This window comes from Toxorhynchites rutilus, chromosome 3, assembly GCF_029784135.1.
Source record: "Toxorhynchites rutilus septentrionalis strain SRP chromosome 3, ASM2978413v1, whole genome shotgun sequence".
In the NCBI taxonomy this organism is placed as follows: Eukaryota; Metazoa; Arthropoda; class Insecta; order Diptera; family Culicidae; genus Toxorhynchites; species Toxorhynchites rutilus.
Window position 1 is genome coordinate 221,796,171 of NC_073746.1, and position 12,979 is coordinate 221,809,149.

The following is a 12,979-nucleotide window of genomic DNA, read 5'->3' on the forward strand; positions in this document are numbered from 1 at the left end:
CGCCATAAAATTCATAGAATAAAATATTGGAATCTAATCAACATACATCCTGAAAGACAAATAATACACTGAAAGGATTATTATTTGAGCGATTAAATGAATTTTCGAACGAAGATCTATTTCGTTAGCGCAAACATCAAATGAACTAAAAACGCTTGTCAATATGTAATAGTAGAACATATGCGAATTGAATTTTCCGAATTTTCCCATTTTCCTTCAGAGTTTTCCGAAAATTTTCAATTCTCATGTTTGATTGGAATATGTTTGGTTGAAATATGTGTATTATGTTTAAGGGACCCCCTCTCCATTCCACAGGAGGGAGGGGTGTAATACCATCGTAGAAAAATTTCTCGTACATAAAATGCGATTCTCGAGTAATGCGCCAAACCACCATAGAAACATTTGTTGTCTCCTAAAACCTCCATATACCAAATTTGGTTCCGTTTGCTTGATTAGTTCTCAAGTGATGCAGAAATTTGTGTTTCCTTTGTATGGCAACCTCCCCTTAGAGAGGGGGGTGGAATGTCGAACCACCATAAAAGGTTTATCGAACCTCTATATATGCCAAGTTTGATTTCATTTGTTTAATTAGTTCTGGAGTTATTCAGACCTGTAGAAAGGGGGAGGAGTGTCAAACCACCTTAGAAACATTTATTGCCTCCTAAAACCTCCACATGCCAAATTTGGTTTTGTATGTTTGATTAATTCTTGAGTTGGGCAGAAATGTGTGTTTCATTCTTATAACAGTCCTCTCTTAGGGAGGGGGAGGTGTCTCTATAGAAACGTTTCTTATTCATTACTGAATAGTCGATTTTCATTAGAAGCTCAATTTCAGAAACGCACTCTGATCATATATAAAATCATCTTTCTTCCAATTTTCCAATTTTTTATACCGTAACAACACTCCTTGAAGTGGATTGTATATTGTGTACAACTTTGAGCTCAATCGGTTCCGTACTTTTCGAGTTTTTGACGCGTACACAAACGAACAGAACATTTATATATATATATATATATATATATATATATATATATATATATATATATATATATATATATATATATATATATATATATATATATATATATATATATATATATACAGATATATATATATATATATATATATATATATATATATATATATATATATATATATATATATATATATATATATATATATATATATATAGATGGTCATTATCTTTACCCTCTCCGTGGACATTTGCGAACTCCCCATCCCCTTTAATTGTCCACGTAGTATGTTGTCGACAGCAGCGATGATCTTCGGATTAAGTTCATATTACCGTCAACTATTCTCTTGGATTTATTTTGCCGACGTCGGAGTTGCCATTGCTGGTGCATGTGAATGCGACCATACAATTTCAATGGGAAAATATTTGACATTTCGTTAATTCACGTCGACTTTACGGTGACAAGACGTTGTATGTGCGCACTTTAAAGTCCCTTAAAATAGGAACAGAACAGAACAGTCGCTCCTCCCATATATATTTATCTTGGAATCAGGTAAACAAGTATGCAGCCAGCTTTAGATTTTGACGTTCAGGTCTTGTCAACCGATTGATGTCATCAAGTGAATAACAAAACAAGTTGATTGAGAGTTTTTAGTTATGTTCTAGGATAAATAAAAGGGAAAATATTTATATATTTCACTTGAATAGTCATATTTTTGCTGTATTGTAGTTGAAAATCAATTACAAATGTATCAACAATATTTAAACCAGGCAGTTCGCACGCTGCAAAACCTTAGTTCTGACGAGCTGAAGGATTTACTGAATGATGACGATAAATTAGAGGAACGAGTTAATCAAGCCGTAAGTACTAGTGAGTAAGTGAGTCAGCCGTCCGATTTTTAACTTTGTTTCCTTCCGCTGTATCTAAGGTCGAGGCACTGGAATTAGAGAAGGATGTATTGCTCGGGCAGAACCGTAGCTTAGCCGACAGTAATTTGGAAAGAGAACCGAAACTGATTGAACTCCGCTCTAGAGTGAACGATCTTTCCGAAAAAGGAGAGACAATAGCAAACTCAGTTAAATCAAAGTCGAGTGATTTGAGTAAGTGTTCAAAGCGCAGTAATATGAACTGATATGAATTAATTATTTGTATATTTACAGTGTCACAATCTAAAAATACGAACCCAGAAACAGTTTTAGCCTTATTACAGACAGCTGCAGCTGAATGCGAGGAAGAATCTGAGAGAATTGTTAAACAATTACTCGATAATGACATTACTATTGATGCATATCTAGAACAGTTTATGAATTCTCGCAAGACAATGCACAGTAGGAAACTGAAGGCAGAGAAAATGACCGAATTACTCCGTAGTAAAACAAATCAGTACCGACCCGGAGCTGTGACTGGTTCTCATGCATCACCTTATCCATCTCAGGTCAGTGGATTCTATCCACCGATACATCAGCCAGCAACCGGTGCAGTACCGTACCCTATTGGACCTATTTCAATGCCAATGCCAGGAATGTTTGGACCACCGTATTGATAGGTCTTATTGGAGACATTACATTTGTCCCGAATGTAGCATTACTGGTTTTATGGTTGTTCGCCGAAATTACATAAATTCAATGTGACATCCAAGATACATATATACATAAAATGAGACGTTGTCGCAATTAACTGTTTTCGCTTTGAATTCTTATCCACTTTTCAATTATAATGTGATACTTTATTACTATTAAAATAAAGAGAAACATGAATGTATAAATAATTCCTTTATTTACGATTCAAGTTGAACCATATATTCTCCTACGATAATCACCCAGAAATTTCTTCATCGCTATAATCTTCATAATCATCATCCGAAAACAAATCTTCTGCATCTCCATTCCCAGCAAGTTTTAGTTGTTCAAACTTCTCCATCAATTGTTCCCGAGTTCGAGTAACATTTTCCGGCTTTTTCTTACTTTTCTGGTCATCTTCCTCGCAATCCGATCCGGCATTTTTCTCCTTCTTTTCGCCCTTGTTCATATACCGTAGAAACGTTCTACGTTTACGCTCCGGAAGGGATTTTATTAGTTGATCCATTTCAATCTTCATTTTCTGTTTTTCTTCATCTGTTGGCTCCGGGGGGATGATGTTAACTTCTTCGGATGTTTTGAGACACTTCGCACAACACTTGCTAGCGATAGCACAGTCTCGACACAGGACATGATACGCTCGCTTAACTTTGCGTTCATTACACTTGTTGCACGTTTTGGGCTGCGTTAGTGGCTTGTACTTGCGATACTTGATCTTCCAATCGATCACTTCTTTGCAACGCTCACAAACTTCGCTAACGTTGAGCGTATTTATCAACTTTATCAACGGGGTATGCTTATCGTGCAAATCATTCTTGAAAGCAAAGGTGTTTTGGTGTTTTTGAGCACGTGTGCGATGTCCTTTATCGCCCCGCCTAGAACTCATCTTCACAATCAATTGTTTATCAATTTCGTAGCAAGAATATAGAAACTGGAGTTGTGTCTCTCACATGTGTTGATTGTTTACCAGACTGTAAACATGCTGTAATGAGTATGACAGTGGAATAGAATCAGTGATGCCAAATAAATATTTATAAATTTCTTCAACTGCACGAAAAAAAATGGTGTATGGACAAGTGTCAAAGTAGAGCAAGGAGCGCTCGAATGGTTTCCCAGTTTCATATACTTTCGAGCGGTTATAGACACAACGCCAACCGAGAGACGAAAAGTGCTACAAAAGTGATGGAATGGCACCCCGTCTTGCCCCCCGCAGGCAACAGTACCTATAGTTTCATGTTTTATCAGCTGTATGACACCCGCCATGTTTTTGGTGCCAACATCTCAAACGTCAAAAGTATTTATTTTCTTCAAACAGCGATCCGCGTTGGCGGCATTGTGCTTCGTTTACTAGTTTAGGGGAGCGTCAACGAATAGCAGATTTTCAGTCGGAATGAACGTTTTCAAAATTAAAATTATGTATGAAAATTAGCTTTTCCATATCAAATTAGTATTCTATTTGAATTAAAAACATTTTTGTTTGCAGTTGGTGAAAAAGTCTCATACGAAAATTGTTTATGAAGACAATTTTATATTATAATTAAAAAGTTCAGCAACAATTTTGGAATTGTATAGCCATATGGTTGAATGAAAGTCAGAAATACGTGTTTCAAGTAATTAAATAACATGATGTGAAAATTTTCATTCAAATTTTAAAATTTAAAAACCGGCTTCGTGTCTTCTAATCTGATAGAGATTACACTAACGAGTTTGGGACACAAATTATGGACCTAATGTGAAGTCGCCACCAGACGTCGACACTATTGCGAATTACCAATTTACCACCATCTGACATATCGTGATGTGGATGATGAACTTTTTCAGCAGAGAGATAGTGAGATGGGTGGTGACGGTAGATAGAGTGAGATAGCGATAATCGTGCCATACGGCTGTGTTTTATAGTATAACTTGCTTAGAACGAAACGGCATCACTGTATTGAATATCTTCTTTTCTGCTCCACAACTGTCAAAAAAAAATCACAACAGAGGAAGAACCCAGAATGTAAGTATCATTAATTTTTATTTATTTAGTTTATTTAAATAATTAAAAACTTTACAAGATACTAATCTTCATTCTATGATGTTTCCGTTACATTGAATAACATCAATTATGTTTAATTTCCAGCTATTCTAAAGCGCTTCCACCAGAGAGGATCCCCCACATTATGACGGAACTGAATACATTTGCAGGAGGCAGGGCTCAGTAGCTCTATGAACAGCTGGCCGTCAAACATAAGATAGGACACATTCGATCGCCGGCTCTTTCCTAGTCGGATTTTGGAGGAAACAAAAAAAAAGCAGGAGTTGAAGAAGCAGCGGCTGCAAACAAAATGAATGGTGCTGAGAAACGTGTTGATTTGGCAACGATAGTAGGAAACAATGTCAGCGGAGTAATTCCAGTTTGTGACTATGTAAATAGATCCCCAAAAAGAAATGAAATGTCTCATTGGCTGATAATGGATTGTGTAGGAGATATCATATCCTATCTGTTTGATCTGAAGATTCTTCACGGCAAATACACGGCATAAATATGGCCATTACTGGGGAGGATTTAATTACAAATCACTCATCAAGGATCACAACTTAAGATATTTACGTTGTATTTTTATTCGGAAGTAAGAAAACTAACGGGCTAATGTTTTGTTTCAGCGAAATTTGTTCAATTTCATCAATACGATCATCGCCAGCTAGTCCATTTGCAATGCATACAGGATGTTTTTGGTGTAAATATATACACAAGTTCCAAGCATTTTGTTATAGACAAAGTATCGAAAAGTACTCCAGAAAGAGAGAAACAGACAAAAAGAAATAATTCAATCAGCGCAGGTTAGGCTCAGGTTTTTTTTTAACGATTTAGAATTAAGAAAAATTGCATTTCTCACAATTCAATACGAGAGGATGAAGATAGTTTAGACCTGATTGTGATTATGGACGCTATTCCGGCTGCGAGGAATATTTTATATAGAATCATATGAAGTAAATTTATAATTTAATGCAATCATGTAATACAATGATATGTAATTTATGATGTATATTTATATATTAAATAGAACTAATGATGACCGTGGTCTCTGTGAGTTTTTGATTGATCGTTTAATAAATCATGTAAACACAATAAACTATAATAAAAATAGAACAGTTTTGCTTTCGGTCGACACGGAGCCACATTAGCACAGTGTTGGCTCGTAATTTGTTGTCAAATACGAAGGGTAGGTCGACAAAATCATTGCAAAATGGCACGGTATCGGCACCGTTGTCGGCACCATTTTTTGTAACCAATTCGGTACAACAAAGTAGACTGGGTTGTCTTGACTTTCGTTTTCGTTCGTTTAATACTTATGACAGACATACAGCTGTACTTGCGTTGTACTTCGAAAATTGTATGTCTGTCACCATGTACAGCGCTAGAACCATGCAAGCAACTCGGTACAATCGCTGTACCTGTACCGACCTGTTTTACCGCTGTACATGGCTACAGTTGTACTGTGCGCAGCGCCATAGACGGTTAGTGGTGGGTAGCATGAACAAGCAGAATCAAATCACTTGATAAACGTTCTTTTCATTGACTTTCTTTTAAGTTAATAACTCAGATTGGAAACTTTTTTGTTGTGTTTGATAGTTTAGACACTAAATAAAAACCTTTTTCATTGAAATATGTGGTGGAAATTGGGAAAATATCTGATTGTCAGTTTGACATACGGTACAATGTACAACCAAAGTATGTCTGTCATGGTACGATGGTACCTGTACAACGCTGTACACGTACAACGCAAGTACAGCTGTATGTCTGTCCCTGGTATAAGTGGTACGTGCTGCGAGCAGCTGCTCCATAAACATTGAATTTTTCTCTCCTGAATTCTTCGATATCGGTAATTTATTCGTGCATTCGTACATTAAATTTAAATGTGGAAATAATAGAGGTGTTCACGACCAGAAACGGTTCCCATGGAACGCCAAGGAAAAAGTATGGCATTGGAGCATCTTCCATTGGTCGATTTCTGCCTACCAATGGATATCGCTGTTACGAGAGGCCAATATCATTATCACTATAGATGCCATCAAAGTCAAAGCAGAATTTATATTTCAATACTCCCAAAAATATAGTGCTTATGTTAATCACGTTTCCCGATTGTTCAATCAATCTAACAATCTAATGCCAAGCCGTAGACGTAGTTGGTGATGAAGCATGAACAATTGAACATTCGAACGTGTAAAACAACATTAGAGAAATGTTCATTGAGCTTTATTATGAGGAAATATAATTCTTCAAACGCCCTAGTTCTCAATACGTTTTCGTTATTATAAACAGGATTCCGAATACAGCTTGAAAGTAGTATTGAATATTCATAGCACATTCACAAATGTTCATATGTAATGTTCGTCGTATTTCTGGTGATATTGACATTGAATGTTATATTCTGCACAGAACGAAGTACTAAACCAATTGGAGTATGCTTTATTTGAACATATTACGAAGGTGTCCTTGAAATACAAGGATAACTATTTGTCGAGATTGAAGTCATTTCTTAAACCAAATATCCAAGGTGATAATCTAGGAATCCCTTAATGATTATGTGGTTATAATATATTCAAACAGTTTTAAAATGTACTGCTTGATGATGGCTCTTTATCCACTTGAGCCTAGTTAAATAAAGGAAAACAAATCTAGGAATCCATACGTTACAGACGTTTATTACATTCAATACAATTTATTATTGTAGATTCTGTAGCTGATCAATACATATGCTGCAAACCGATTATGTAGAGCACGTTGCTTATTTGAGAAACAAGGAGAACTATACTTTGTTCATCTTCTATAAGACCAGGAGATGATCTTGCTACTTTGTGTCATTGTAAGCAAACATGCGAACGCTATTTCAATGCAGCGAAACTGTGTGTGGGGTGTTTTGCCGCGAGCCAGATTTTCATAAATATCTTCAAAATCGAACTCATCGAACGAAAATAAAAATTAAGTTTTTAAGAGAAAAAATAACCAAATGCTACTGAGAAAAATGTTTCATTTGCTGAAATTTCAATTTAGATTTTTGGTTGAAAATTTTTTGAGGAAAATATCACTTACATACCAAATATTACTAAATTAAATATCTCACAATTAATTTTTTTACAGAACGAAAATGTATTACCATATCTGGCATCCTTGTGCTGGGTTGTTTATATGCGGAATTGAGTGAAATAAAACACAAAAAAAATGCGATCTAAGCGATCAGTATGTCATAGAACGCGATGAGCGCATCGCACCGCACCATATTTACTCGTGATCGTGGCTTTACAATGGAAAATGTCCGGTCTGTTACTGAGCCGATCGTTGTCCATACTCTTGGCTTGATTAGCAAGAAAAGTCATGTGTTGATCAATCGATTGAAGACCATCATCAATCACATCCTTCAGAACGTTTTTATTCATCACCATAGAATTTAAGTTCATCTGATTGGATTGGGTGAAAAGATCCGGTTCTGATTTTGATTCTAGCCACCCCCGAATCAGAAATGTAATTGTCATCTAGAATGAAGGAGAAGAAAGAATGTGCGTTCATTGTATATTTACTGTTGTTATTTAAATTCTGTTCTGTACTGAAATGTTTCTGTCGCTGCAATGTTTTTTATCCCATCTGTTTATTTTATTAGGCTCATTTACCAATCTGTAACAGAGCCGAATTCATTCGTGTACATTTTTATCTGACGATACTTTTGTTGTATAATACACAGTAGCCATTTTAGGCGTAAGAGTATTCTTGTTTTATCGATACACATGTCGCCTTTTTCGGCGTAAGAATATATCTATTGCTCGAGTGTTCACAGTTGGACTGTATACACAGCGAGACTGTTGATATGAGGCTTCTATTGTTGTGTTATAAATAGCACCAATTTCTGAAGTAGCAGACTGAATGTGAACGGTAAAGGACTGGAATTACAGACACATGATGATTGTTGCGTGGTCGTAGTAGCTCGCGGACACGCAACTAATTAGACTACGAAGACCCCCTGCCTATAGCAATGTTTGTAAACAAAAATAGTCGCTGTCATTTACTGCTCCCTCTTGCAACTTCCATGTCTTGTCCTCGTTCTATCAAGAACTAACTACCTGTCAATGTCAGCTCCTTCGCTGGCATTAATTGATGAAGAAATTCAACTCGTTCATTTTTATTAATTCGATTATTTTTGCTTTTGATAACAATACCTTAGGGGGTCTTCGTAGTCACTTGGTTACACATTCGCTTACAAAGCAATCGATCGTTAGTTCAAACTCAGAGCCCTCAATAAACCATCTTTGTGTTGTTATAGAATAACTACGTCCACGCAACAAACATCAGCGATGGAGATCGATCCACGGTGGAACGAAGATATATATCAACCATACAACTGCTCTGCTCTGCAAGAAACATCGGGCTGATCAATGCCTCCACTGTCCGGTCTGCTGAACAATGGAAGAACAGAAAGAATACCCTTACGCCTAAATGGCTCCAACTGTGTAATTTACCATAATGTAATGAAACAGAATAAAATACTCTTACGCCTAAATGGCTACTTCTATTGTGTAATTTACAAATTTATAGAATCATAAACATGTACATGTACACGATTAAAACCCGGCTCTGTTGCAGCTAAAATGCTCATGAGCCTAAATAAATAAAAAAATGGGATAAAAACACAATACCTTCTCTATCTAGTGGATTGTTATAAGAAAATTTTTCGCACTTTTTGTTCCTCCTGTTCGTTGGATCTTGTTTGACATTTCTCTTTGGATTCCTGTTGGCAACCAATTTAAATTTATCCGCATGATTCAGATATTTACCAATTATTTCTCTTAGTATATCATAGATTATTCCACCTTATAATGTGTAGTCATATGGTCAAATCGAATGTTTCCCAATCTGTCAAATTATGTAAACATTGTTTTATCACGAAAAATAATCGTTGTTATTTAGCGTATTTTTAATCTTTGCGAGTAGATTTTCTCCTTAATTATCAGAAACGGAATATATTAGAAAATCTTTGTTTCAGAATGAATATACAAAAAATCGCTCCTACCGTCTGTACGATCCTCAATAAGACAAAATTGAATATTGAAGTCGCAGCTCTTGGTTCGACGTATTGTATAAATCAACGAAGCATAAGTTTATGCGGATGTCTGCAGCGATCACACTACGATTCCCTAGGAATTACTTCAGCCGCAACCCAGAATGATATCAAGCAAGCCTATTACAATCTATCAAAACTTTACCATCCCGACATAAATAAAGACAGCACTTCAGCGGCGGAAAAATTCAGAGCTATAACTGAAGCGTACGAAATCCTCGGAAATTATCGCTTAAGGAAATTGTACGACAAAGGAATTCTTCATACCGCCGGTCGACAGTACGCACAGCAAGAACCGGTCGCGAAGCCACCAGAGGAAGATGATCCCCAAACGAGATTCTATAAGAAACGAATGACTCGAACGCATGTACCCACGGCTTCGGGACGCACTCCCATTTATGATTTCGACGAGTGGTCTCGCGCTCACTACGGCCAGAGCTTCGAACGGAAGAAAGCTGCCGAACAGAAGGCAAGAAACAAAGCACAGAAAGAGGAAATTATTAACTCGGCAACCCTTCATGTGTATGTTGTCTTTGCGACAGTGTCTCTTGTGGTTTTGTACGGTTTCGTTACCATTCAAGAACAATCGTATGATACTCCCAGAGCACCTGTGAAGAATTCAGATTGAGCAACATGTAAACTGGTTTTGTGCAGCTGTGAAACTAGCGAATTATGTATATATAGTTAGTGTCTGTGTAGCGAATTGCTTCGAAAATATATGCCCGTTGTAAATAGTGTAAAACGAAAAAAATATTGCTACGGTTATATCTGTCTAAAACTTTGCATACAGTAAAGCTTACTTATCTCCAAATTAGCAACGAATAATTGAAATGAATACAAATTTCAATGACCAAAGCGATCCTATACTTTTGAGAACAAAAATCTAACGGTTATTCAGAGGAATGCGCATATGACACGTGTCTGAATGGGAATGTTTTGGGCATTGAAATAATATAGTTCTATGATAGCTAAATATAAGGATGTTTTTATAAAGATTCTTGGGCACAATTTGCAGCCCCTAAAATCTTCCACTCCTCTTGCGAGCAGTATATTTGGAGTCGTTTCGGGTTTCTTTCTGTTGCTGTCTTCGGCGCTCTTTTTTCTGCAATATCCACTCCTTGGACTTTTTAACCGATTTTCCGCGAGCGTTCTTCGCGAATTCGCGCTTTCTGCTATACGAAATTTGGTTGTCACTTTCACCTGTTCCCAATGCGGCCGGCAAAGACGCCATTCCACCCGTCATTAGCACCAGAAAATATTTTTTCGCTTTGGCTGAATTGGGATAGTCTACTACAAGGCCACCGAAAAAGCCAGCCTTCATCGCTTGTGACGTTATCAGCTCGATCTGTTCGGAGTTTTCCGGGTAGAACTGAAAAACTGCACGCGCATTGCGAGTCTGTAAGCGAAACCTGGTCAAATCAATTGAAATCTGTTAAACAAATCTATAAAACTTACCAAACAAGAGAATAACGTAGTAAAAAATTGATACAGCCGTTTTTGTGGGACATGGCATTTTTTATCCGCATTGCACAGCCACTGCAGCGCTGAAATCGATACCGCTCCGTCGAAGGTACCAGCCTTGAATGGTATTCCCTGGCCCATGTCACCCAGAATTAAATCCCCCTCAACTTCTCGTTCCACTGCAACATCCAACATGGCTTTTGCAATGTCAATTCCTATCCACACGTGACCCTGATCCTCCAGTACACTTCCGGACAGGCCAGAGCCACAGCCAATGTCGAGGATCATTTGTGTGTCGTCTTCCGGAAGTGCTAATAGTTCTATCGCTCGCTCGCACATCTGCACTTGGATATCTATTATGCGAGTGTTGTTCGTGTACTTTTGAGCCTCATCTTCGTTGTAGAACTAGAAAGAAATTTACTATATTTTTAATAAACCATCTGAATCGATAGTATTCTCACGATTTCAGGTGGAGCAAGATGTTCAGGTCGTCGTGCCATTGTGGGAATTACGTCGTCACAAATTTTTCGAGAACGCAATTAAAAGAAACGAATATCAGCAATATAACTGTGTAGCAAAGCACATGCTACATACGAATTATTTTAGATGGATTCGTTTATTTACCTGTTTAGTTCTGAAAAGATCCGCAAGAGCATGTTGTAGATTCTGTAGATTGTCAGCATACGGAGCAAGATGCTGAACGATAGGTGTTTCGTTTTTGACACTTTCAGGACATGACGTGATGGGCACCTTACACGATCAACCGGATTGACAATAAGTGTCTTCAATATCGTGACAGCTAGGCTTTCAACATCTGATCTAACCTCAATCAATATTTTTCCACCTTACACGGTCAATATCGCCCTCAACCCGAGACAACGAAAATATCCGCGATGGCTACTGGCGACATTTGAGTTTGGGATCCAAACTATACTCTATCAGATTAGAAGGCTAAAAGGCAATTTTCAATTGGTAAAATTTGAATGAAAATATCTACTTGGTATTATTTAATTAGTTGAAGCGCGTAGTCCTAACCTTAACTTAACCTATTTCCCCTGAATTTTCAGATATTCCTACTAAAATGTATTATTATAATATAACGTCAATTTCAGACATAATTTTTGTATGGGATTTTCTCACCACTTGCTGAAAAAAAGTGATTTGTATTCACATAGAATACCAATTTGATTCGTAAAAGTTAATTTTCATTCATAATTTACACTTTTAAATTCGGTTTTTCTTCTCAAAAATACATCATAATACTCGTTTCACAAATACAGACTGTTCCTTTCAGTTTCAGAGATGCCAGATTATTTGAGTTTGCGAAAATATATGCAAGTTATTTTATCTGCAAGCAAATGTTTTTATTCCACAAATGAGACTATGACAGTAGAACCCCGATTATCCGCGAGCGGGAGATGGATAGTTGATTGATTTCTGTATTGATAGAACATAGTTTTATTGTTGAAACATCTCTTTTCGTGTTTGCATTTTTTTTTGTCTTTTAATGGGTCATCTGCGATTTTAGCTAATCGCGATGAGTTTGCCCGACTATTCCGCGGATAATCGGGATTCTACTGTAGCTTGAATTAACACATGATGTTTTTTCATCTGTGATTTTCCCAGATCTTCTCATTCTCCAAATTTTATAGCGGAGTGTGAAGAAACACACAACCCGCTCACTAGCGCAAAGAATGACCGAGTTCAACGTTAAAAAATTCCTAAAACGTAGTTAAGTTTCAACCACTCTCTCACCATCACATTGTCAGTTTACTTTGAAGTTTTGATTTGTATCGTGAAAAGTACCGTATTTTGCTATTCAAAGTATCGGTTTTCCAAACCAAAAGCTTCCATTTATGATTCCTACAATTT

At 36.9% G+C, this 12,979-nt stretch overlaps 4 protein-coding genes across 5 annotated transcripts; 2 read left to right on the top strand and 2 right to left on the bottom strand.

Annotated features, from left to right (window-relative positions):
- Positions 1–1,584: 1,584 nt before the first annotated feature.
- Positions 1,585–2,705, top strand: LOC129778851 (vacuolar protein sorting-associated protein 37C). The gene is made up of 3 exons (XM_055785979.1): positions 1,585–1,835; positions 1,904–2,075; positions 2,136–2,705. The coding sequence occupies exons 1-3, from the start codon at positions 1,722–1,724 to the stop codon at positions 2,516–2,518; spliced, it is 669 nt and encodes a 222-aa protein (XP_055641954.1). The 5' UTR covers positions 1,585–1,721; the 3' UTR covers positions 2,519–2,705.
- Positions 2,706–2,728: 23 nt separating this feature from the next.
- On the bottom strand, positions 2,729–3,549 carry LOC129778853 (uncharacterized protein C9orf85 homolog). The gene has a single exon (XM_055785980.1). The coding sequence runs from the start codon at positions 3,436–3,438 to the stop codon at positions 2,791–2,793; it is 648 nt and encodes a 215-aa protein (XP_055641955.1). The 5' UTR covers positions 3,439–3,549; the 3' UTR covers positions 2,729–2,790.
- Positions 3,550–9,417: 5,868 nt separating this feature from the next.
- On the top strand, positions 9,418–10,521 carry LOC129778850 (dnaJ homolog subfamily C member 30, mitochondrial). Its single transcript, XM_055785978.1, has 2 exons — positions 9,418–9,515; positions 9,572–10,521. Exon 2 carries the CDS (start codon positions 9,573–9,575, stop codon positions 10,272–10,274), a length of 702 nt encoding a protein of 233 aa, XP_055641953.1. The 5' UTR covers positions 9,418–9,515; position 9,572; the 3' UTR covers positions 10,275–10,521.
- Positions 10,522–10,615: 94 nt separating this feature from the next.
- On the bottom strand, positions 10,616–11,729 carry LOC129778849 (probable 18S rRNA (guanine-N(7))-methyltransferase). Of its 2 annotated transcripts, none has more exons than XM_055785976.1 (3): positions 11,569–11,729; positions 11,102–11,512; positions 10,616–11,042 (listed from the first exon to the last, which is right to left on the bottom strand). In XM_055785976.1, exons 1-3 carry the CDS (start codon positions 11,605–11,607, stop codon positions 10,665–10,667), a joined length of 828 nt encoding a protein of 275 aa, XP_055641951.1. In that variant the 5' UTR covers positions 11,608–11,729; the 3' UTR covers positions 10,616–10,664. The 2 variants fall into 2 exon arrangements, with proteins under 2 accessions (XP_055641951.1, XP_055641952.1); XM_055785977.1 differs by having other exon boundaries at positions 11,102–11,527; positions 11,569–11,699.
- Positions 11,730–12,979: the final 1,250 nt, after the last annotated feature.